The sequence below is a fragment of the Protopterus annectens genome, chromosome 2.part2, assembly GCF_019279795.1.
Source record: "Protopterus annectens isolate FY-2018-M chromosome 2.part2, PAN1.0, whole genome shotgun sequence".
In the NCBI taxonomy this organism is placed as follows: Eukaryota; Metazoa; Chordata; order Ceratodontiformes; family Protopteridae; genus Protopterus; species Protopterus annectens.
Genome location: NC_056730.1, coordinates 513,177,424 through 513,201,648, shown reverse-complemented (window position 1 = coordinate 513,201,648; position 24,225 = coordinate 513,177,424). Strand labels below are relative to the sequence as shown.

At 44.1% G+C, this 24,225-nt stretch overlaps 1 protein-coding gene across 2 annotated transcripts in view; it reads left to right on the top strand.

The window, feature by feature from the left end:
* Window positions 1-24,225, top strand: part of SEMA4F (ssemaphorin 4F) — a 1,454,381-nt gene that overhangs the window by 468,405 nt on the left and 961,751 nt on the right. For both annotated transcript variants that reach the window (XM_044063980.1, XM_044063981.1), the window contains exon 4: window positions 22,983-23,081. In XM_044063980.1, coding sequence (XP_043919915.1) covers window positions 22,983-23,081 — 99 coding nt within the window. The remainder of the gene's footprint in view (window positions 1-22,982; window positions 23,082-24,225) is intronic.

Here is a 24,225-nt window from a genome sequence, read left to right as displayed (position 1 = left end):
TCCCTACCTTTTATCCCAATCCTCAAAACAAAGGGGAAAGGCTGCTACACTCTTTAGACATCCATAGGCAGCTACGTTATTATTTGGACAGAACAAAGTCCTTCAGGAAATCAGAACAACTTTTTGTGTCCTATGCTGTAGGGGCTCAAGGGAAACCAGTTACAAAACGGACTATTTCCAAGTGGATTGGCCACTGCATACGGTTTTGTTATTCCTATCATGGGAAATCTGTTCCTACAGGTATCAGATCACACTCCACCAGAGCCACAGCTACCTCTACAGCCTTCCTCAGAGGAGTTCCTACCAAAGATATTTTGGAGGCATCCACTTGGAGTTCTGTACATACCTTCACAAAACACTACCACCTGCCTTTATATTCCAGAACAAGAGCAGGCTTTGCCACTGCTGTTTTGCAGGGCATTCTGGCTCAACCCAGTTCCACCTAGTACCTACCACCCTATGCATAGCTTTGGGACTCTACCCATCTGTGATTACTGCAGCTCTATGCACGATGAACATAGTACAGTTTTGTACCTACCATAAATGTAGATGTTCGAGTGCTAATACAGCTGCAGTACAGGTTTCCCTCCCTCCTTCCCCACTTGGTAAAGGCATGGGGCCTAACAACCTCTTCATACTACCTGACTGGGTTATCCTGCTATGTTTTATTTGCTTGCTTCCACTGATTTTGGTTTATATTGCATTGCTTGTATATGTAGATAAGCATTATTTATGTATTGCCTTCCTTTTGGGGGCACCTGACATCTGGGGCAAGAAAGACTGAAGAACATGGCGTCGGCTGTGTCTTATATACTCTGGCCTCACTGACGTCAGAAGAGTAAGCGACAACCGACGCCGGACCAAGACTTTGGAATTCGGCCGACCGAGGGACCGCCTGACGGCTGAAAACCCATCTGTGATTACTGCAGCTGTATTAGCACTCGAACATCTACATTTATGGTAGGTACAAAACTGTACTTTCTCCCTCTCGGAGCTTCGGCGCTGGTGAGCTCAGCCCCGACATCGGCCTCGGAGCCGTCCCTGTCGGTGCGGCCTGGTGTTCCTATCTCTTCGGAGCGGGAGCCTTCTGGCCTCTCTGATGGGGGAGCCTTCGAGGTGATGAGGAGTGTACTAGCCCCAGGGCATAGTCAACAGTCAGTTCCATCAGCTCCTCCCACTACAGTGCCTGCTGACGTCTCTTCCCACTCTCTTGCTCTCGGACCCAGAGATCCAACGCCTCAGGTTTCCCCATTGGGAATATCTTCCTCTTCCGAGGCTTCTCCTGACCCGTCAGGTGAACCTCCACGTAAGAGGACATGTAAGAGGAAACATCTAGACTCCCCCGAGTCTATTTCATCTGATACTGACTTGGATGAGTCGGAGGGATCCCCACGGTCCCCCTCTGAGGATGTCTCTTTCTCAGACATCCTTGAACTCCTTAAGCAGAGGGGGAACTGGCCTTCCCTTAATCCTTCCGAGGATGAGTCAGTATACCTGGAGGCGTTCGGGTCTCGACCCTCCACCTCCTGGGTGTCTCCGCCTTTCGACCCTCTTATGGACGTGGTGGCTCGGAAGGCGTGGATGGCCCCAGATTCGGTGGAACCCATTCCTCGGAGGCCTTCTAAATTCATCACGGCCCCACCTGATAGGCAATATTTGACAAAAGGTGTCCCGGTTGATGCCATGGTGGTGGCTGCAGCCACCAAGAAGGAACTAGCTGATCCTTCAGCACCTGTCCATCCTCCTAACAAGGATTCCAGGACTATGGATAGGTACGGCAAGCGGATTTTTTCTTCAGCGACCTTTGCCATGCGATCGCTGAACTACTTGTGTCACTTCACCCGCCTTCAAAGAGATGTTCTTAAAGAGTTGGGAGAAGTTTTACAGGATCCGTCAAATGCTGGGTCCCAGGATAAAATTAACTCACAGCTAGGAATCCTAAACTCTATTGTTAACTCCTCCATGCGGCTCATTTCATATGCAGCCGATGGAGCGAGTAGGGCCGCAGGTACAGGAGTGGCTTTAAGGCGTCAATCCTGGATGCGGCTTTGTAATTTTGCAGACCCCTTCAAGGCGTCCTTCACAAACTCTCCTTTTGATGGTTCAACCTTGTTCGGACCTCAAGTGAAAGACACCTTGACTAGATGCGAACAAGATGGCAAGACTCTTTCTGCCGTAGGAGTCAGTTTCTCCACCCCTTCAAGGCCTTACCCAAAAGGTCAGAAGGGAGGGAAAATGTGGTTCCGCAAATCTCAAGGAGTTACGCCTGACGCACGAGGTCAGCTTACCCCCAGAGGCAGAGGGGGTAACAACAACAGACGCCGCCCTAGAGGCAGAGGGGGTCCGCAGAATCAGGGTAGCAGGGAGCCTCTCTCTGACAAACCCTTCCAGCATCCCTGAGATGTTGCCCGATTGTCCACCTTCGGAGGCAGTCGGGGGAAGATTATCGCTGTACCCAAGAGCCTGGCTTTCCCTTTCTCAAGACAAATGGGTACAGTCTATTATGTCCGAGGGTTACAAAATTCCCTTTATTCAAACCCCAGTTCAGCAAAAGGGAACCCTTCCAGATGTTCCACCCGGTCTAAGGGAACTAGCAGTACCAGAGATAGCAAAACTGCTAGCAAAAAGAGCTATCCAGCCAGTCCCAGCAGACCAAATAGGATCCGGAATCTACTCAAGGTTCTTTTTAGTACCAAAAAAGACAGGGGACTGGAGACCAATATTAGATCTCGGCAAACTAAACAAGTTTGTAAAGAAAACAAGATTACGGATGGTCACGCTTCAGTCCCTTCTACCCTTTCTGGGCAAGGACAATTGGATGTGCTCGGTGGACCTTCAGGATGCGTACTATCACATAAAAATTCACAGGCGCTCCAGAAGGTTTCTCCGCTTTCGGCTGGGGGCCAGTCACTTCCAGTTCAGAGCCCTGCCATTTGGACTCACTACAGCCCCCAGAGTGTTCACCAAATGTATGGCAGCGGTTACGGCTCACCTGAGACGTCAAGGATTCCAGGTGTTTCCATATCTAGACGACTGGCTCCTCACTGCCACCACCAGGCATCAACTTCTCCAAGCCAGAGATTACACCATTCACATTTGCAGAGGGCTAGGGATTTCTATAAATTTCGAAAAATCTGCCTTGTCACCTTGTCAATCTATTACCTTTATAGGCGCCAAATTGGACACCGTACAACTTTCAGCAAAGTTAACAGACCAAAGGATCTTGGATATTCAAAACCACATCCATGTGATTCTTCTCAGCAACAAAATTCAGGCCGGATTTGCTCTGAAAGTATTGGGTCTTATGGCGGCCGCCATAACACTTCTTCCCCTTGCCAGCTTTTACATGCATCTCCTACAATGGATGCTGTTCGCTCAATGGTCCTTTCAACAACTTCCCATGCGTCACAGGATCATAATAACTCCAATTTGCAAAAGGCATCTGACCTGGTGGATATTGTCTCCTCAAGTCCATCAGGGCAGACCCTTTGTTCCTGTCGCCACGGTTACATCGGACGCCTCCCTGATCGGGTGGGGGGGGGGGGCATTATCAGGGCAGGATGGTCCATGGCACTTGGCGACCTTTCGAATGCCACCTGCACATAAATGTCCTGGAGATGAGAGCAGTGCTTTTAACGTTGCAAGCCCTCCACGACTCTCTTCCCCTGGGAACTATTGCAGTCCAAACGGACAATATGTCCGTAGTGTGGTATATCAACAAGCAGGGTGGAACCAAGTCCTATCCACTGTGTCGAGAGGCACTCAGACTTTGGCAGTGGGCAATCTCTTCTCAGCGGTTTCTGATAGCAACGCATATCCCCGGGAAATCCAACATCATAGCGGACAGGTTGAGCAGAGCTATTCTCATGCCTCACGAGTGGTCTCTCAAACAATCTGTGACGGAAGAGATTTTTCAGAAGTGGGGCCTTCCTTGCTGCAATCTTTTTGCTACCCCTCAAAACAGCAAATGCCCCGACTTCTTCTCTCTCTTCCCCCTTCCAGGCCATCCCCCCAGAGACGCTCTAATCCAAGATTGGCCCCGGGGACTTCTTTATGCCTTTCCTCCTTTCCCTCTGATACCACAAGTAATTCAGAAAGCAACCGCCTTGAGAGCCAAGTTGATTCTCATTGCCCCTTATTGGCCTCGACAGATATGGTTTCTGTTCCTACATCGTTATCTTTTGGTACAGCAATGGCATCTGGACCCGGTTCCAGATCTTCTGACCCACCAGTCGGGGCAGCTGCACCAATCCATACCTTCTCTCAACCTCATTGCTTGGTTGCTCCGCTTCCATCCCTAGCCAGGCTTCCTATGATTTCTAATCCCGTCCGGGATATCATAGTAGCTTCCCTTAAATCTTCCACCAGAAGGATTTACACTAGTAAATGGCAACGTTTCTCCTTCTGGGCAAAAGCTAGGAATATAGATCCCTTTACTGCTCCGATTCATTCGGTCTTGGACTTCCTAGCCGAGATTTTTCATTCAGGATCTTCTTCCTCCACAGTAAAAGTTCAGCTGGCAGCCATTTCAAATTTTCATATAGGCTTGTTGGACCACAACATCATGTCACATAAATTTTGCAAGGCATTCCTTAGAGGCATATTTTTAATTAAACCTCCAATTAGAGACCCCCCACCACAGTGGGATCTAAATTTAATTTTAACATCCTTGATTCTTCCCCCTTTCGAACCTGCGGCTACCTGTTCATTGAAATTTCTTTCTTGGAAGACACTCTTTCTAGTCGCCATTACTTCTGCCAGGAGAGTATCTGAGCTTCATGCCCTCTGCATTCGTCCTCCCTACTTAATCTTCCACAAAGACAGAGTTTCTCTAAGGACTAATCCGTCTTTCTTACCCAAAGTGGCATCGCAGGCGAACATAAATCAATCTATTGATCTTCCAGTTTTTTCCCCAAATTATTCTAATAGAGCGGAACAAAAACTACATTCTCTCGATGTTCACCGCCAACTCAGATATTATCTGGACAGAACTAAACATTGTAGGAAATCTGATCCACTGTTTTTATCCTATGCAGAGAACAGGAAAGGCCTTCCAGTATCCAAGGTAACTCTATCTAGATGGCTGACTTCTGTGATTACTTGCATTTATCAGCTCAGAGGTAAAGAGTTGATTTCTAGGCCAAAAGCCCATTCTACCAGAGCTCTAGCTACATCTACAGCTTTTCAGGCTAGACTTCCAGTAGACACTATTTGTGCAGCAGCCACATGGGCCTCTCCTCATACCTTTGTTTCACATTACAAATTAGACTTGGCCTCCAGGGACAGAGCGAATTTTGGTTCCACCGTTCTCAAGAGTCAGTTCCATTGAGCCACCCAGGATAGAGGTGCTAGGGACGCGGTCCCATCCAGCAAGAATGAAGGCGAGATTGACAACTTAACATTGAGAAGTTATGTACCTACCATAACGTTCCATGTTAGTTGTCTTCTCTCGCCTTCTTTCTTGCGTCCCGCCCACCGTCCCCCTAGCCTGGTCAGACCGAGAAGATTGTTCCTCTTCCCTTAAGAGTCTTGATCCAATTTTTCCAACTAATCAGCTTTCTAGTGTCACTAGATCAGGTTGATCTTTTTCGGGGGATTATTATTATTATTATTATTATTATTACCTCTTCCTCCTCCTCTCTAGTTGGAGGAATATATTGCATAATTTCCTTAGCTACCAAACGAGATCTGGGTAGTCATCGCCTTGCATCATGGGATATAGGGTTGCCTCGAGTTGGTAAAATTAGCTCTCGAGCTTTAGTAAGTGGCCGAGTCGGAGCGGAGGATCGGCTCCGAACCCATCCAGCAAGAAAGAAGGCGAGAGAAGACAACTAACATGGAACGTTATGGTATGTACATAACTTCTCATTTACACAGCTTCAGTACAACATGCCAGGAATGTGATATCACAATACTCTGCACTATAGATACACTGTTTTGTACTTTGTTTGAATCGTATAGTTCACATTCATACCTGTCAACTGTCCAGATATTCACAGGACATCCAGATGTTTAATCAAATTTGTGGCTTTCTATGATGACCTCAGGACTGATGTGTCTCAGTGTTCCATACACTTGAGATGTCCTTCTGTTTGTCTGTTGCATAACATGACGGAGTTCCCCACCGTAGATGACCCGATGTCAGCCGTTATACAATAGACTTCACTACTGTGGGGTGTGTGGTACATCGCACGTAGGCTGCAATCAGACATCAGCCATAAAAGTGGTCTACGCACGCACCATCCTCTGAACTTCTCTGTCGCCAGATTTGAACATCAGGTTCCAACATATTGTCTAACTCAGAATCTTTTGCGATTCTTAAAAGTTCAGGTAGGTGCCCCATTGGGGATTTTTTTTACTTTTGCTGCTGTCTTTGGTTAGTGCTAATGTCATCTCAGTGGGGCAAGTGCCAATGTGGATGACAAATTCTACACAAGGATAACTACCTCCAGTGCCTGTTCTGCCTAGGCCTAAATCATAGCCACAAAAGCTGCTATATTTGTCAGGCATTTGTCCCAAAGACTTAAAGGAGTAGATTATCCTCCCTAGCTATATACCTCGAGAATCTGTGCCTAAAGCTGCTAGCAAAAAGTGCTTTGGAGGGATCCCCTGGGCTCTAAGCTGAGTTGATTTTGAAGCGGAAGGCCAAAAAGCAAATGTGTGAACCTTATTTTGTGCCACTGGATACTGACTTCTCTCTTGAGGAGGAGGACTGCCCGGAAATGCAACATCTCAGATTCGCAGGCCAAGCCTTACGTCCAGGCCACATTGGATCCAAGCATTAGCACATCCACAGAGGCCAAGCAGGAGTCATTGTCAGATGTTTGAGGGGGAGCCACAATTATGATTAAGGAAGGGCCTAAGGGGATTCCACAGATTGTTAGGGATGAGGTAGACTCTGACCTGATCAAATGTAGGCCTACATCAGGCCCTCCTACCCTACATAAAGCAGACCTGCATGGGAAAAAGAAACAAAAAAAAAAAAAAAAAAAAAGGGCAAGTGTTTGTCTCCACCAAAGGAACCTGCTAGTGATTGGCAGCAATTCCCTCAAGGCCTTTTCTATGCCGTTATGTCACTTAGGCCTCCTCCAGGTTTTACAGCCCCACCCACTCAGTACCGTCTCTCCACTTAAATGAAATAGGAGAGAGGAAGAAGAGGCATCCTCAGGAGAAAAATTCCTTGGCTTACTTTTCTGAAATCCCTTCCCCCCTTGGATTTTGCCTCCTCAGTAAGGAGTCAAATGGTACAGACTCACCAGTAGAAGACCTTTCCTTTGAGGGAGACACTAGCTAAGAGAACAAAAAGAGTGACAGGAGACCACAGCAGCCTAGGGCCCCACCGGCAACTCCAAAAAGCTGTCCTGTCTTTTGCTGCTTTCCCCTTCCCACCCACATCCCCTTTCCCAGCACCTTCCTCTCTCCCTACCAGCCTGGAAAAGCATAACCTAAGATCCCTGGGACATCTCAGTTGTTCAAAAAGGGTACTTCATGGTGTGGAATCAATTACCCTCCCTCAAGGGCATCCCTCAACCTCCCAGGGAACAACTTTCCTTCTTACCAGAGATTCTGTTAGAATTACTGAGCCAAGGGACCAACTATTGCGTTTTGCTACACACTTTTAAGATGAAGTTTCAGTTAACTGTGTGTGTGTGTGTGTGTGTGTGTGTGTGTGTGTGTGTGTGTGTGTGTGTGTGTGTGTGTGTGTGTGTGTGTGTGTGTGTGTGTGTGTACAACTATCTATGTATATGCTATGCAAAACCCATTATATTCATGCAAAACACACACACACACACAATGTCCTTTTTATTCTTCCTCATGAATGGGTCTAGGATCTGATCCTCGCATCCAGCTCAGCCGCATATGCAAGACTTCAGATCCAAATCTTGAGCTCCTCTCTCTACCCATAATGCCCTTTTCCATCTCCAGCTCCTCAGATATCATTTGCCGCCATTGTGACAAGACGCGATTCCAGATCTCGAGCAGTGAGAGTTGCATTTTCTTGTTATTTTCTTGTTAAACTGCAATAGCTTTTTAATATCACTGCTTAAATATAATTTTTGTTTCCTCCTCCCTGTATTGCCTTTGAGTAATCGCTGGCATTAGGTTTCAATGTTCTTCGTGTTTCACTGGTGCAGTCATTACATTTGGGTAATCCTGCTGGCAGGTTGCCCTCAGTCGGCCTGAATTCCAAAGTCTTGGGTCCTGTGTCAGCTGCTGTCGCCCCTTCATTGACGTCAGGTCGTCAGGGGTATAAAAGAAGCAGCCAACGCCATTTTCTTCAGTCTTTCTTGCCGCATGGTGCCCGAAGCAGAAGCAGTTCGCAAGTGCCGGCCGGCCGACTCCTGAGATTTTCGTGTTCGAATTTCAGATCCGAAGTCTTCAGTAAAGCCAAGTACCCCGTTGGGGAAACTTTTTTCTTGCTCCAGACCGATGTCAGAAAAAGTAAATAATTGTATTTCTTGTGGAAAGCAAATACCTCATAAGGACTTTCATTCTTACTGTATTCCTTGCCTAGGCCCTGATCACAACGTTTCTGGTTGTCGGTTTTGTGCTAGATTTAACCAACGCACTATTAAGCGTCGGTATGATTTTGCTTTAAATTATTTTGGACGCCGGTTTAATTATCCAGAAATGTCGTCAGATAGCCATCCGACTACCAGAGTTCACAAAAAACGCAAAGAAAAGGAGAGAGAGAAACAACAGAGGCCCAAAACCGACGACGAAGCTTCTCCTAAGCTAGTCGCCGGTTCTCAGTGAAGCGCTTTCGCAGCCCCTGACGCCCGCTACTTTAGAGTCGCAGGTCGCTATCGACTACCGCGTGAAATCTGCCATGCCACTGTAAACTCAAGGTACTGGAGCCTCAGATACTATTCCCTCAGATGTGTGCGGAGCTGCTGAGCAGGCACCGGCTTCTGAGGGTGTATTCAGACCTAAACATCTTTACATTAAACCAACTTCAGCTTCAAAGGCAAAGACTAAAGCACCTTCTAAAGCAAAGAAACAAACTCAAGAGCCACGTGGACAGGCCTCTGTGCCCAAAAAACAGATGCTCAAAATGGCTGAAGACTTGATTACCTTGATCAGGGGTTCCCATCCCCCTCCTAATAAGAGGCCTAGGCAAGAGACTGACTATGAATCTTCAGATCCGGTTTCTGTTTATTCTGATTCCTCTTCTGAGCAGGAATATTCTCTTCCCCCCTATTAGGATTCTGATGCTGAAGAAATCTATACCTTCAGCTTCTCCTCCAGAGGACTATACTTTTGGGGAAACCTTGCATACCATGAGGGAGCATTTCCACTGGGAGAGCCAAGATTTTTCAGAATCTAAAAAGAGGGTCAGGGATTTCCTTTTACTACCTCAACACAGGCCTCTGTGTTAGACATTGTAGATGTGTTTTTGGAGGCTAGTCGTACCCCTGACTCCTTACCTCCAGCTCCTGTTAAGCCTGATAGATATTACAGGGTCCCTCACTCTCATAAATTCCTTTTTAAAAACCCTGCTGCAGACCCAGAAACTATTTCACAGGGTCCCAAAGGAGTTAGGGCTTCCACTGCAAAAAACCCTACCCCCTCTGACAGAGATTCTAGGGCACTGGATAGATGGGGATAAAAGGTTTACACATCTGCTACCTTGGATATAAGGGCCTTAAACAGTCAGTTTCATATGCTTAAATATCAGCAACATGTCATGGCATTGCTTAAACAGAAAATATTGTTAATCTGTGAATGTGCAGAAAACAAGGAAATGCAGGATTTATTGCATGCAGCTGAACAAGTTGGAAAGCATACTTTGCAATGTGGTTTTGATTCTTTGGAGGCCTCCTGCAGGGCCGCAGTTACGGGTTCTGTAATTAGGAGGCATGCTTGGTTAAAGGAACAAAATCTGCCTGATCATGTCAAAGTTAAATTATTAGATGCACCTTTACAGCATGATACATTGTTTGGTGTTAAGGCAGAAGAGGTGTTAAAGAAAATGGAGGACAAAGCTAAATCTATGCAAACTGTCAAAGATTTTTTACAAGTACAGCCACCCAGTTTAGTAGACACTGGCCTACAAAGAATTGGTCCTTTCCTGTGTCAGACAGACCTCAAAGGTGCAGATCCAGATGCCCTAGAGGCAGATCCCAGGCGCAAGGTTCATGCAGGTCAAAGCAATGGGGTGCTTCTACCTCCAAAGTTGGAGAAGACAAATCACAACCATACAGGAAACAGTCCCAATGACTTCCCCCTGCTTGCACCAAGAGCTTATCTCCTGGCAGCGCCCTTAGGGGGGAAATTAGCACTTTTTTCTCAAAATTGGCACATTATAACCCAGGACAAGTGGGTTCTAAATATAGTGTCACAAGGCTACAAGTTCCATTTCCATACCCTGCCAAAGGCAAACAGCTGACCAGATCTGCCAAAAAAATCAATGGGCAGAGGCACAACACAAGTCTCATCCATCATGGACATGGGAACCATTCAGCAAGTACCAGAGCAAGAGCAGGGACAAGGATTTTACTCAAGACTGTTCTTGGTATCCAGAAAGGATAAGGCCTGGAGACCAATACTGGACTTATCTATTCTGAACACATTCCTGGATATACCAAAATTCAAAATGTTGACTTTGCAGCAACTTCTGCCCATGCTGGGCAAGAGCGCTTGGCTCGTGACTTTAGACCTAAAAGAGGCACACCTGCATGTCCCAATCAGACAACCATGCAGAAGATACCTCAGATTCAAGGCTGCCTCAGTGCATTACCAATTCTCTGCACTGCCCTTTGGCTTATCTACTGCGCCCAGGGATTTTACAAAGTGCCTGGCACCAGTAATTGCATTCTGCAGACAAAGAGGAATACAAATATATCCTTACTTGGATGACTGCCTAATTCAAGCAGAGAACAAGGACATTCTTCTACAGCATCTGGCATTTGTGAAGACTTCTTACATGCTTAGAGTACACAGTCAACGAAAAGAAATCAAAACTTGTACCCTCTCAAGAGATAATATTCCTGGGTGCAAGCTTAAATACAACTGCCCAGATGGCTTATCTCATGCCAGACAAACAAAGGCAACTGACTACCTATTACAAACTGTTGGTAACAAAGGCCCAGTTATCTGCAAGAAAAATTCTGCAGGCTTTGGGCTTCATGGCATCCTGCATCCTACTAATTCCATATGCAAGACTGTATATGAGGAAACTTCAATGGTACCTAAAAAGTGTTTGGACTTAACATTGCCACAGCCTGGAAACCATGATTACTCTCATTCCCTGCCAGCAACAGGAGTTTCGATGGTGGGCGAAGGCTTGTCACCAGAACAAGGGACAGCCATTCACATTACCCCCAGTCAGGCAGACACTAACAACGGATGCATCAGATTATGCCTGGGGGCCCACATAGCAGGAAGATGCATTCAGGGCACATGGTCCTCAAACCAAATGCATCTACATATCAATCAAAAAGAGATGCTAGCTGTTCAAAATGCCCTGACAGCCTTCAAGGACCTACTTCATCCGGGACAACTACTGATAAAGACAGACAACACCACGGTCATGTGGTATATAAACAAGCAGGGGGGCACACATTCTTACCCCCTTTGCAGACTAGCCATGACTTTGTGGGACACAGCATTGACTTACCAAGTACATCTGCAGGCACAATTCCTGCCAGGAAAGGAAAATACTCTGGCAGACGAATTAAGCAGAAACCTCATGGATCCTCACGAGTGGCACCTGGATCCTCAAGTCTTCAGCATGATAACAAGGAAATGGGGATGCCCGGACATAGATCTATTTGCCTCTCCTCACAACTACCAACTAAAAAGATTCTGCACAAGGACTTATCACCGACAAGCATGGAAAGTGGACGCCCTATCAGTATATACCTTTCCTCTACTGCCTCTTCTCCTCAAGGTACTCCTAAAGGTCAGACAGGAGAAGCCAAAGATGATACTGATTGCCCCAGACTGGCCCCACCAGTACTGGTATCCAGTCCTGAGGAACTTGTCTCAATGCCCAGCTTGGACCTTACCTCAAATACCACATCTACTGTCCCAGCAAAACAATCAGATCCTGCACAGCCAACTCAGGACTTTAAACCTGGCAGCATGGCGGATAATGTAATCATAGAAAACACAACTCTCAGTAAAGCTGTGATGGATGTCATTTTGGAAGCCAGAAGGCATAGTACTAGAAAATCTTATGCTGGAAAATGGAAGAGATTCTGTGCTTGGAACCAAGCACAAGGAACTGATACAGCTGTACCAAATATTCCTCAGATTTTGCAGTACTTAACTGAGATGCTGGACAAAGGGATATATTCTTCATCAATTAAAATTTATGCCTCTGCCATTTCGGCTCATTACAATACAGAGCCACCAATCTTTTCTCATCCTTTATTAAAGCAGTACCTCAGAGGAGCCAAAAATGTAAGGCCTCCAAGGAGAACACCAATACCTGCATGGGACCTCGACTATGTCTTGGAAAATACAAGAAAAAGAAAAATAATCTGGTTCCACACAGCAGTGAAAATCAATATGTCCTTTATTGTAGTAGGTAAGCGCTTTCTCGGAATAACATCTGCTTCATCAGATCAACAAAGATAGAATAGCAGTTACATTTTTAAACACTAAAACATCCAATCAAAAATCGGATAAAATGTGCATCATAGCTAAAAGCCATGTGGTAAAATACATCTGTAGAATATATAGATCATTAAAAAATTGAATAAAACAGACTAAAAATATGTACTTAAAACTGGTAAATACAATAGTAAAAAATAATAAAAGATGGACTATTGAAACATATATGATAAAATATTAAAAGAGAGATCAATGCTTTAATGGCTGTGCTTTAAGGAAGGGTTTCAGGGAAACTCTGTTTAAACCAGGAGGTTTATCAGCTTGAAAGCGCAAAATCCATTTCTGTTCACTAGATTCTGTTCTATTATTTATGTCACCTCCTCTCTTGGTACTATGCAGAATCTCTAGTACTATAAAGATAAATTTATGTTCTTTACCCTCTTTAGCTACATGTAGTGATAGTGCGCTGGTTTCTTTAACATTTCTGATATCCCTAAGGTGTTCCAAGTATTCTATCCTTAAACACCCTGTTCGTTTTCCCTATGTAAAATGAGAAGCAGGTAGTACAATAACAAAAAGAAAACATTTTTTGTTCGACAATCGGCATAAAAAGCAGTATCTATTTTAAAACCCAAAGTGGGATGTGTGAAATGATTAGCAATACGTATATATGTACAGGCCACACAATTCCTACACATATATGTACCAAGTCTATCAGATATTATAGTTGATTTAGTATTAAAGGATCAATAACAGAGCTGACTCTTCTGTTATTTCTAAAAGCAAAATCTGGCTGTGTGCCAATGATCCCATTCTACTCATGTACAGTAGACAGAATACCCCAGTTCTTTTTAATATCACATGCTACATGCACATTACTGGCAAAGGTCAATGGCATCCTTAGTTTATTCCTAGAGGTATCAGTGGAAGCATCCCTTGAGAAAGTATTGTCAATATTATCCCTGTTGTTAATACTAGTGGGGAGGGGGGAAAAGTATGGCTGGCACTTACCTGATCTATGCCGCCATCCTTCTGCTATTTGAGAATCAGTAAGTTTACTACTATAGCGTCTTTCTAAAAATTCTTGTTTAAGTGTTTGTAATGCAACAATGAGACTATCATCATCATTAAAAAGTCTCATAGTTCGAAATATCTGTCCTTTCAACACATTGAATTTCGTATGATTTGGATGCATACTACCATAGTGTAGAACATTATTCTTTCTAACAGTTTTCTTATATAAAGTAGTAGACACAGTGGATAAATTATTTTTAGTAACTTTAACATCCAAAAACTCTACTTCTTTATCAGAATATTCATAGGTACAACTCAAAAAAGTATTCAACTGATTTAAGTATAAAATAAACTCTTGTAGCCGCTGCTCTGAGCCATGCCACAACAAAAAAAATATTATCCACAAAACGTTTATACTATTTGATGTTAACCTGATATTCATTATTCGAAAGTACATGTTTAGTTTCCCAAATAGCTAGGGATAAGTTGGCCACTAGTATTAACAACAGGGATAATATTGACAATACTTTCTCAAGTGATGCTTCCACTGATACCTCTAGGAATAAACTAAGGATGCCATTGACCTTTGCCAGTAATGTGCATGTAGCATGTGATATTAAAAAGAACTGGGATATTCTGTCTACTGTACATGAGTTGAATGGGGTCATTGGCACACAGCCAGATTTTGCTTTTAGAAATAATAGATCACTTAAGAGATAGCTCTGTTGTCGATCCAATACTAAATCAACTGTAATATCTGATAGACTTGGTACATACATGTGTAGGAATAGTATAGCCTCTACACATATACATATTGGTAATCATTTTACACATCCCACTTTGGGTTTTAAGATAGATACTGCTTTTTATGCCGATTGTCGAACAAAAAATGTTGTCTATTTTTGTTATTGTATTACCTGCTTCTCATTTTACATAGGGAAAATGAACAGGGTGTTTAAGGATAGAATACTTGAACACCTTAGGGATATCAGGAATGTTAAAGAAACCAGCGCACTATCACTACATGTAGGTAAAGAGGGTAAAGAACATAAATTTAGCTTTATGGTACTAGAGATTCTGCATAGTACCAAGAGAGGAGGTGACATAAATAATAGAACAGAATCTAGTGAACAGAAATGGATTTTGTGCTTTCAAGCTGTTAAACCTCCTGGTTTAAACAACAGAGTTTCCCTGAAACCCTTACTTAAAGCACAGCCATTAAAGCATTGATCTTTCTTTTAATATTTTATCATATATGTTTCAATAGTCCATCTTTTATTATTTTTTACTATTGTATTTACCAGTTTTAAGTACATATTGTTCATTTAGTCTGTTTTATTCAATTTTTTTAATGATCTATATATTCTACAGATGTATTTTACCACATGGCATTTAGCTATGATGCACATTTTATCTGATTTTTGATTGGATGTTTTAGTGTTTAAAAATGTAACTGCTATTCTATCTTTGTTGGTCTGATGAAGCGGATGTTTTTCCGAGAAAGCGCTTACCTACTACAATAAAGGACATATTGATGTTCACTGCTGTGTGGAACCAGATTATTTTTCTTTTTCTTGTATTATCTGGTTTTTGCATCTGATTCCTTATTTGGTTCAAGGACTGTTTTCGTTTGGTATGTCTTGGAAAAACTCACCCTGCCTCCTTTTGTGCCAGTTGCTGATCTAAAGTTTTTATCTTGGAAAATAGCCCTGCCCCTAGCAATAACTTCTGCAAGACGAGTTTCAGAGCTACAGTCACTCATGGCTGTGGAACCTTTTATTATGTTTTATCCAGACCGGGTTTCTCTGAGGACAAACCCAACATTTATGCCTAAGGTGGTGTCCAGAGTGGTTCTTAACCAAACTATTCATCTGCCAACTTTTTATCCAAATCCACAGAACAAGGGGGAGAGAATTCTGCATTCTTTGGACGTACACAGACAGCTTAGATTCTACTTGGACAGAACCAAAGTTTTCAGGAAGACAGAGCAATTACTAGTGGCATATGCTGCGGGATCACAAGGAAAGGCTGTCTCAAAGCAGACTATTTCAAAATGGATAGGTCACTGCATTAATTTCTGCTATTTTCGCTATGGCAAGCCAGTGCCTAAGGGCATTAGGCCACATTCAACCAGAGCTGCAGCCACTTCAGCAACCTTTCTCAAGGGAGTACCAACCAAAGACATTTTGGAGGCTGCTACATGGAGTTCAGTGCACATCTTTACAAAGCACCATCACCTGCCACTCTACTCTATATCCAGGGCAGGTTTTGCCACTGCAGTTCTGCAGGGCCTAATAGCCACTCCTAATGCTGTTTAGCTCCAGCCTCCCAACCATAGCTTTGGGACTCTACCCAAATGTAATGACTGCAACAGTGAAACATGAAGAACATAGTACAGTTGTGTACACTTACCATAAATGTAGATGTTCGAGTGTATTCACTGTTGCAGTCCAGGTTACCCACCCGCCATCCCCCTTTTTTCTGCTGGAACCTTTCTTTCCTTCTCTGATTTATACAACCTATGTGGTGTATTTGCTTGTAGATGAAGGCAAAGTTTTGATTGGTGCATGTGTATATATATATATATATATATATATATATATATATATATATATAATATATATATATATAAATAAATAAATTCTGGCTACCGTTTTTGGGGCCACCTGACATCTGGGGCAAGAAAAACTGAAGAAAATGGCGTTGGCTGCTTCTTTTATACCCCTGACGACCTGACGTCAGGGAACGGCCGTCGCAGGACCCAAGACTTTGGAATTCAGGCTGACTGAAGGCAACCTGCCTGCAGGATTACCGAAATGTAATGACTGCAACAGTGAATACACTCGAACATCTACATTTATGGAAAATGTACACAACTGTACTTCTCTCTTACTGTATCTTTCATGCCTTTGGCACTTAACTTTTTTGCCTACTTTTATAGATCTAATAAATTTAAAAAAGCATTTTGTGTGTTAAAGTTTATAGAGTTTAAATGATACTTCTTTTCTGTGGATAACTTCTTTAGTGTGACAGTTTGGGTTTTCAGAGCGTGTAACTACTCTGTTCTTATTACAGTTGTGTCTGAAAAACCCATCGGCTTTAAGAAATGCACTTCTTGTGGGAATAATTTTCCCAAATCTGATGCCCACAAGAAGTGCGTGTACTGCCTGGGGCCTGAACATTTAAATTCCTCATGCGATATCTGTGCAACTTTCAAACCCAGGGCCATCTCAGACTGCAGCAACAAATTAAACCTCAAGGGTTTGATTCCAGCTTCTTCCTCTTCTCGGGCTCAAATCCTCTCTTAAAGCTCAAGGCTCCATAGAAACAAAGAAATGAGCCCTCCCTAAGTCACCGAGGGCTGTGTCGGAGCCACCGAAAAATCTCGAAGACTTTGGATCCGACCCTTTTGGAACTGAAAAATGTTATGCCTTGCTTGGATCCACAGGCCTCGTCAGATCTGACCAGTGTAATTACCATATCCAGCTCACCATTACCATCTACATCATATGCGGATCCCAGACCTTTGGATCCGATGGTTAGGAGCTAATTTCCAGATTTAATTTTAAAACCGGTTTCTCCAGCTTTGCCATCCCAGCTGTTTCAAACCCCAAAGAAAACTCTCTAGGCCTGCTTCCTCTGCTTCATCCAGATCTTCTAGGAGCTTGACAGAGGCAGATATGGACTGATGTGGAGATTTCTCAGGGCTTAGATCCAGATGGGGGGGGGGGGTCCTGCTAACTCCATCCCCTTTCGGATCCGTGAGTGTATCTGCCCAGCCAATACTGTCTCATTCTCCAATCTGACCTGTGGTCTTGGTATCAGGACCCAAGGTCTCTGAGAGAGTCGGTGTCTGATCTGAGGAAGCTCCCTTCCTCAACTCCAACAGTTTCCCTGCCCAGCCCTGCTCGATGCAATCAGATCAGAGTGGGTCTCTGATTCAGGAAGTCTGTGCTGGGTCCATGGGGTTGGGTTCGGCTCCAATGTTGTCAAATCCATCCCTTTCCCTTGGTGCCTCAGCTCCTGACAGCTCAGGTCCAATTTTCTGTGGAAGGTTCAGATCTGGGGTTAGCCCCAACCTCTAGTCCTCTGCAGTGTCGGCTCTGAGGAGGGGGAAAGAGGTGTGCTACTAGGCTGTAACTCATTCCACACCTTTCGGCCACAAACATGGACCGAAACTCCAAAGGCAGTGCTGTCTCCATATTCATAAAGGATATGCACACTTCCAGACTAGTAGCCCAGCATAATGCACCTGAGGTACTTTCAGGTACAATTAACATTGGGTAAGACTGCGATCCAGGTCGTAGCCTGCTATGGGTCCCCAACCATGTCCCTAGACTCTCACTCCACATTCCTAAGCACCCTGGAATCTATCAAGGTCCAACCCAACACTGTCTTACTAGGAGTCTCCATTTACCCCTCCATCAACTGGGAAAACTACTCAAGCACCAATACACTGGCCCAACACTTCTGGAATTCATCGATTCCAATGCCCTGGACCAGCTCATTCTGACCCCCCTAGAGGAAGCAACATCCTTGACTTTGTTATTACTAACATGGGCGACCGTTGATCTATACCAGTAGTCAGTCCCTCTCTGGTCAGATGCGACCATAAACTAATCACCATGGGAATCCACATCTCACTCACACCTCCCGCAAAGGTAACTACCTTGAAAACTTCTCCAAAGCTGACCTTGGACTCTTAAAAACAGAGGTGGGTAACTTCACAGCACCCATGCTAATGGAAAATAGTTGCATGACTGCCGAATCATGCACCAATGCAGTGTGCGAACCTGTACACAAATGCATGGAACTAACCATACCCAACAGAACCAAGATGCTCTCCTCCAATAAAGGAAGCCAATCTGGTGGTCCCCTGCCATTAATAAACTCTACAACAGAAGGAAGAAACTGTTGCAGAAAAAGATAGAGACCCAAGACTGGAAAAACTCCCTTATTAGCCTAAAAAAAAAAAAGTTGATCCCTCATCAAATCCTCAAGTCAGCTATGAAGGCAGAAGTGTGGCAGACACTAAAACAATCACAAAGCCTTCTATAGCTATATCAAGAACCTCCATGACAAATCCAAATTTGCTTTAAGATGCTGTACAATGGTACCTCCTATATTCAGACCCACAGATATTGACAACAACATACTGGCCGACCGATTCAGTGCCAACTTTACCCCCCCCCCAAAGGACCAATCACAATACCGGAAGAAAGCCAGGCACCCAGCATTACTGCAGCACAGGTTAAACCTGAATTGTCCAAGGCCAAGAATACAGCTTTCACGAGACCCTGTAATATCCCTGGCTGTGTTTTGCATGAACTACAAAGCGAACTGGCACCACTTCTGCTTGCCCTGTTTAGTCACAGCCTCACCTCAGGCTTTGTCCCTACCGAATGGCGCACTGCTACAGTCATCCTTCTCCATAAAGGGAGAGTGACTACAGACCCTTTGAATTATCGCCCCATTAGCCTGCCGAGTCTGATATGTAAAGCTATGGAGTGCATCATCATGGACCTGATTAACAAAGATATAGGAAAGCTCCAAACTCTAGACCCCACGCAATTTGGTTTTTTGAAAGGGAGATCATGCCTGCTCTACCTGGTTGACTTCTTTGAGTCACTCTCCAGGGTTGTGGATGAAGGTAAGGCAGTGCATACAGCCTACCTCGATCTGGCCAAGGCCTTTGATACTATTCCTCACTCGGGAATTATTGATAAACTTACCAAACTAAGCGTCAACCTCTATATCACTAGGTGGGTTGTAAATTGGCTCACAAATAGAGCACACAGCGTGAAAGTAGCGGACTCCAAGTCAGACTGCTGAACAGTCACTAGTGGAGTCCCACAGAGATTGGTCCTGGATCTTCTCTTGTTCGGCATCTACTTCTCAGAAGTCCAGGCCAACACAAAGGGACTCGGGCTGACCAAGTTCGCAGATGACTGCAAACTGGGAACCATTATTAACTCCCCAAGTGATGCAGACATCCTACAGAAAGGCCTCACTGAGACCAATGACTGGTGTTGAAACCATGGCATTAAGCTTAATGCCAAAAAATGTGTCGTCATCCCCTTTGGTAAAAAACTCAGTTCCCACTAATTACCACATTGATGGGAGCCCACTGAACAGTGAAGGCGTTATAAGAGATCTGGGGACACAGGTTGATAGCAAGCTCTCCTTCGACCACCACATTGCCACTGTGGTCAGAAAGTTCTTCTGTGTGGCACATAGACACCCGCGATCTTTGCCTTTTCTGTCTAGCCTATACCACAATCACACCTTGTGCGTTGTTTGCAAGTCCTTCATCCTTAAGGAGTTGTTTAGTGTCTCTTAAACTCTACTTAGAGAACCAGCTCCTTACGTGCTTAGCATGGGAGATGGAAGTAATGAGTCATTCAGACGAACCCTTACCGAAAAAGTCTAAGAAATCATGGCCTGAACTTTCTGCTGTGCCCTCTCTTACGGTTGTTTCTGCTGAGGCCGATGTAGGCCCGGAGGCTGTGGTGGATGTACCTTTGGCAGGTACCACAGGGGAAGCCGTGAAGGAGTCCACCGGCATGTCCGTAAGGGAAGTGCAGGCATCCAATCTGGGCAAAATGTGGGAACTCAGGCTCATTATCCCCGAAGGCCCTCATGACGTCACACAAATCACTGTGCACGAAGATGTGCTTTACAGACATAGTCAAATGTAGCCTGACTTCGGGCCCTTCCACTCTACCTACAGAGAAGTTGCTGTTCCTAACCTCTTACTTTAAGAACATTCTTCCCTTACAGCCATTGTCAGCCAGAGACATCCTTCTTCTAGGGTATATGACTTAAACTATCCCCATGCTACCCTTAGCAAAACTACACATGAGGAAGTTTCAGTGGTATCGAAGAACTGTTGGATGCAACACTCACACCACACCTGTTAGAGTTCTTGATTCCACTTCTTCCTTGCATAAGAAGGGGAACTAAATTGGTGGATCTCACAAGTCACCAAAAACCCTGGTCTACCATTACAACCACCCCTTCCTTCCCTAGAGCTATTAACAGACGTTTCAGACACAGGTTGTGGTGCAGCTCTTCAAGGCTGGAGGGTTAGAGATGTTTGGTCTCCTAAACAGGCACAGGAATATATCAATGTAAAGGAGATGAGGGCCATAGTTTATGCCATTCAAATCTTTGAAAGCAACCTAGTTCTGGGAGTACTGAGGTGGTTCACAGACAACACCACAGCTCTTTGATACATTAACCAGCAGGGGGGGAATGAAGTCTTGCATTCTGTGCAGACTAGCGCTACTCACCTGGGAATTAGCCTTACAGAACCAAATTACCCTTCAAGCGGTTTACCTGCCCTCAGCTCAGAATGTAGTGGCAGACTCTTTAAGCAGGTCGACGACCCAATCCTATGAATGGATGTTGCACAAGAATGTGTTTCTGGACCTAATCCATTGCTGAGGTATGCCTCCGGTAGATCTCTCTGCCTCCCCATGAACAGACAACTTCCAAAATTTTGTGCCAGGGTCCCACATCCCCTGGTCTGGAAGGTGGACTTTTTCTTGGAATGGGATGTTTCTGTGTGCATTCCCCCCCTTGCCTCTCCTACAAAAGGTCTTACTGAAAATTCAGCAGGATCAGCCAAAAATCTTATTAATGGCACCCTTTTGGCCAAGGCAGCACTGGTTCCTCCTTCTCCTGCACCTAGATAGGAGCAACAATCACAAGTTATCCACAGGATGGATCTGCTCACACAGGAAAAGGGGACCCCAGTACATCCACAACTGTCAACCCTGACCTTGTGGGTGATAGTTTTAATCCCTTATAGACACTTATTTCCAGAGGACGTGCTGCAAATTCTGAATGAGGCCAGAAAACCCGCTAGTAGGAAATCCTATATTTCCAAATGAAAAAGGTTTTCCATCTGGTGTCGCAAAAAGGACCCGGAGCCACTTTTAGTTTATGTTCCAGTGGTCTTGTCCTGTCTGTGTGAATTGATGAGGTATGGTTTGACCTACTCTTCGGTGAAGGTTCACCTTTCAGCCATCTCTGCTTGTCTGCCTGTGTTTCCACCATTAGCCTCCAGGTTAGAAGTTAAACTGTTCTAAAAGGCGTCCTTCATATTAGACCACCAAGGAAACCAATACCTCCTCCTTGGGATCTCAATTTTGTGTTAGAGAAGTTTACACTGGAACCATTTGAACCAGCAAGCTTTTCTTCCCTGCAGCATTGCACTTGGGGAAACTGTTTTGTTAGTGGCCTTTACCTTTGCCAGAAGGGTTTCTGAGTTACAAGCCTTGATGTCCAATCCTCCTTTACGATCTTCCATAGGGACAGGGTTTCCTTGCGTACTAACCCTTCCTTTATGCTCAGAGTGGTAGATGAGTTGTCCCTTATTCAGTCTATCAGTCTATTAATCTGTGTACCTTTTTTCCCTTCTCCTCAGTATCCCAGTGAGATGATCTTAGACACCTTGGGTTTGCACAGACAACTCTGATACTATATTGATAAAACCAAACTCATACGCAAGACAGAATGCCTGTTTGTCTCTTATCACCCAAGGTCTCTTGGTCAGTCAGTTTCCAACCAAACTATTTCCAACTGAATTTCTAAAAGCTATTTGCTCTGTCTAATGGTAAGAGCCTTACGTCTCCAGTGAAGGCTCACTCTACGAGAGCAGTCTCTTCCTCAGGGACATTCTTTAAAGGTTTGGACACTGGCTCTATCCTGGAGGCAGTGACCTGGTCCTCTCTACATACTGTCACTAAACATTATAAGCTTGACACCATCTCCAAGTCCAGAGCTGGGTTTGCCAGAGCTGTTCTACATGGGTTTGTAGAAGAAGCATCTGCTCATTCCCCCTCCCAACCTGTCCTAAGCTTGAGCTTTGGTGGCATGTGATGAATACTGCAGCATATGAATAGGACATAGAGTAGTTGTGTAAAATCTTACCATAACCATAGATGTCCTTCTCTTCTATATGCTGCAGTATTGCTCCCCCCCCCCCGACTTGCCCCTGATGCTTGCCTAGTTTTTTCCTCCTGATATGTTTCTCGACTAGGATCTCAGACTGGTGCTGGGTGGTGTACAGTTCTGATGTAGGTATGTGCTGACGTCCACTTTATACCCGATGTCTCTTTATGGCCGACATACGCATTATGTGCAGCATAGCATGTACCTCGCAGTAGCATGTAGACTTCTGGATACTGGCCAGATGTACAAATCAACCGGAGACGGACTCCTTTATGTGATGAATACTGCAGCATATAGAAGAGAAGGACATCTATGTTTATGGTAAGATTTTACACAGCTGTTCTTTACCCATTCTTGGTTAGGAAATTAGGTTAGTATATTGTGCCTTTTTTTCTTAGCATGTTACTAAAAAACTAGAAATGCTATAATTTTCTGTCTTTTTTTTTCAGATTGACTGCCATAACTATATTAGAATCTTGGAGTTTCTCAATGATGATGAGCTTTTTGTATGTGGTACTTACTCCTTTGACCCCCAGTGCATTCGAATTGTAAGTATTTTATACTTAACACTTTCTTTCTGGGTAAACATAAATTCTTGCTATGAGTACAGGTATTTTCTTGAATCTGTTATTGTTTTCCTTTTGTGTAACAGATAGTACAACTACATGTGTAGTGGATATAAAAAGTGTACACACCCCTGTTGAAATGCCAGGTTTTCGTGAAATAAAAAAATGAGACAACAATAAATCATTTCAAAACTTTTCCCACCTTTAATGTGACCTATAACCTGTAGAATTTAATTGAAAAAAAAAAACACATTTTAGGGGAAAAATATAAAAAATGTACAATACGCTGGTTGCATAAGTGTGCACACCCTTAAACTAATAGTTTGTTGTGTGTGCACACCCTTAAAATAATACTTTGTTGAAGCACCTTTTGATTTAATTACAGTATTCAGTCTTTTTGGGTACACACCTGCCATCAATTAGAGAGACTCTGATTAACCTCAAAGTTCAGCTGTCCTAGTAGGAGTTTCCTGACATTTACTCAGTTGCCTGCTACAGCAAAAGCCATGGTTCGCAGAGAGCTTGTAAAGCATCAAAGGGATCTCATTGTTGAAATGTATCTGTCAGGAGAAGGGTACAAAAAAATTTCCACAGCATTGGCTGTACCATGGAACACAGTGAAGGCAGTCATCAAAAAGAGAAAATATGAGACAACAGTGATGTTGCAAAGAACTGGAAATCCCTCCATAATTGATGAAAAGATGAAAACTATTTAGGGAGGCTGCCAAAAGACTTGCAGCAACACTGAAGGAACTGCAGGAATTTCTGGCAAATACTGGTTGTGTACTACATGTGACAACAATCTCCCTATGTCTGGACTGTGGGATAGGGCTCGACTAAAATTTGCAAAACAATACATCAAGTCTCCCAAAAGCATGTGGGAAAATGTGTTACGGTCTGATGAGACCAAGGTTGAACTTTTGGCCACAATTCCAAAAGGTGCATTTGGCTCAAAAACAACACTTTGCATCACCAAATGAACACCATCCCCACAGTGAAGCATGGTGGTGGCAGTATCATGCTTTGGGGTTGCTTTTCTTCAGCTGGAACTGGGGCTTTAGTCAAGGTGGAGGGATATATGAACAGTTCCAAGTACCAGTCACTTTTGGCCCAAAACTTTCATTCG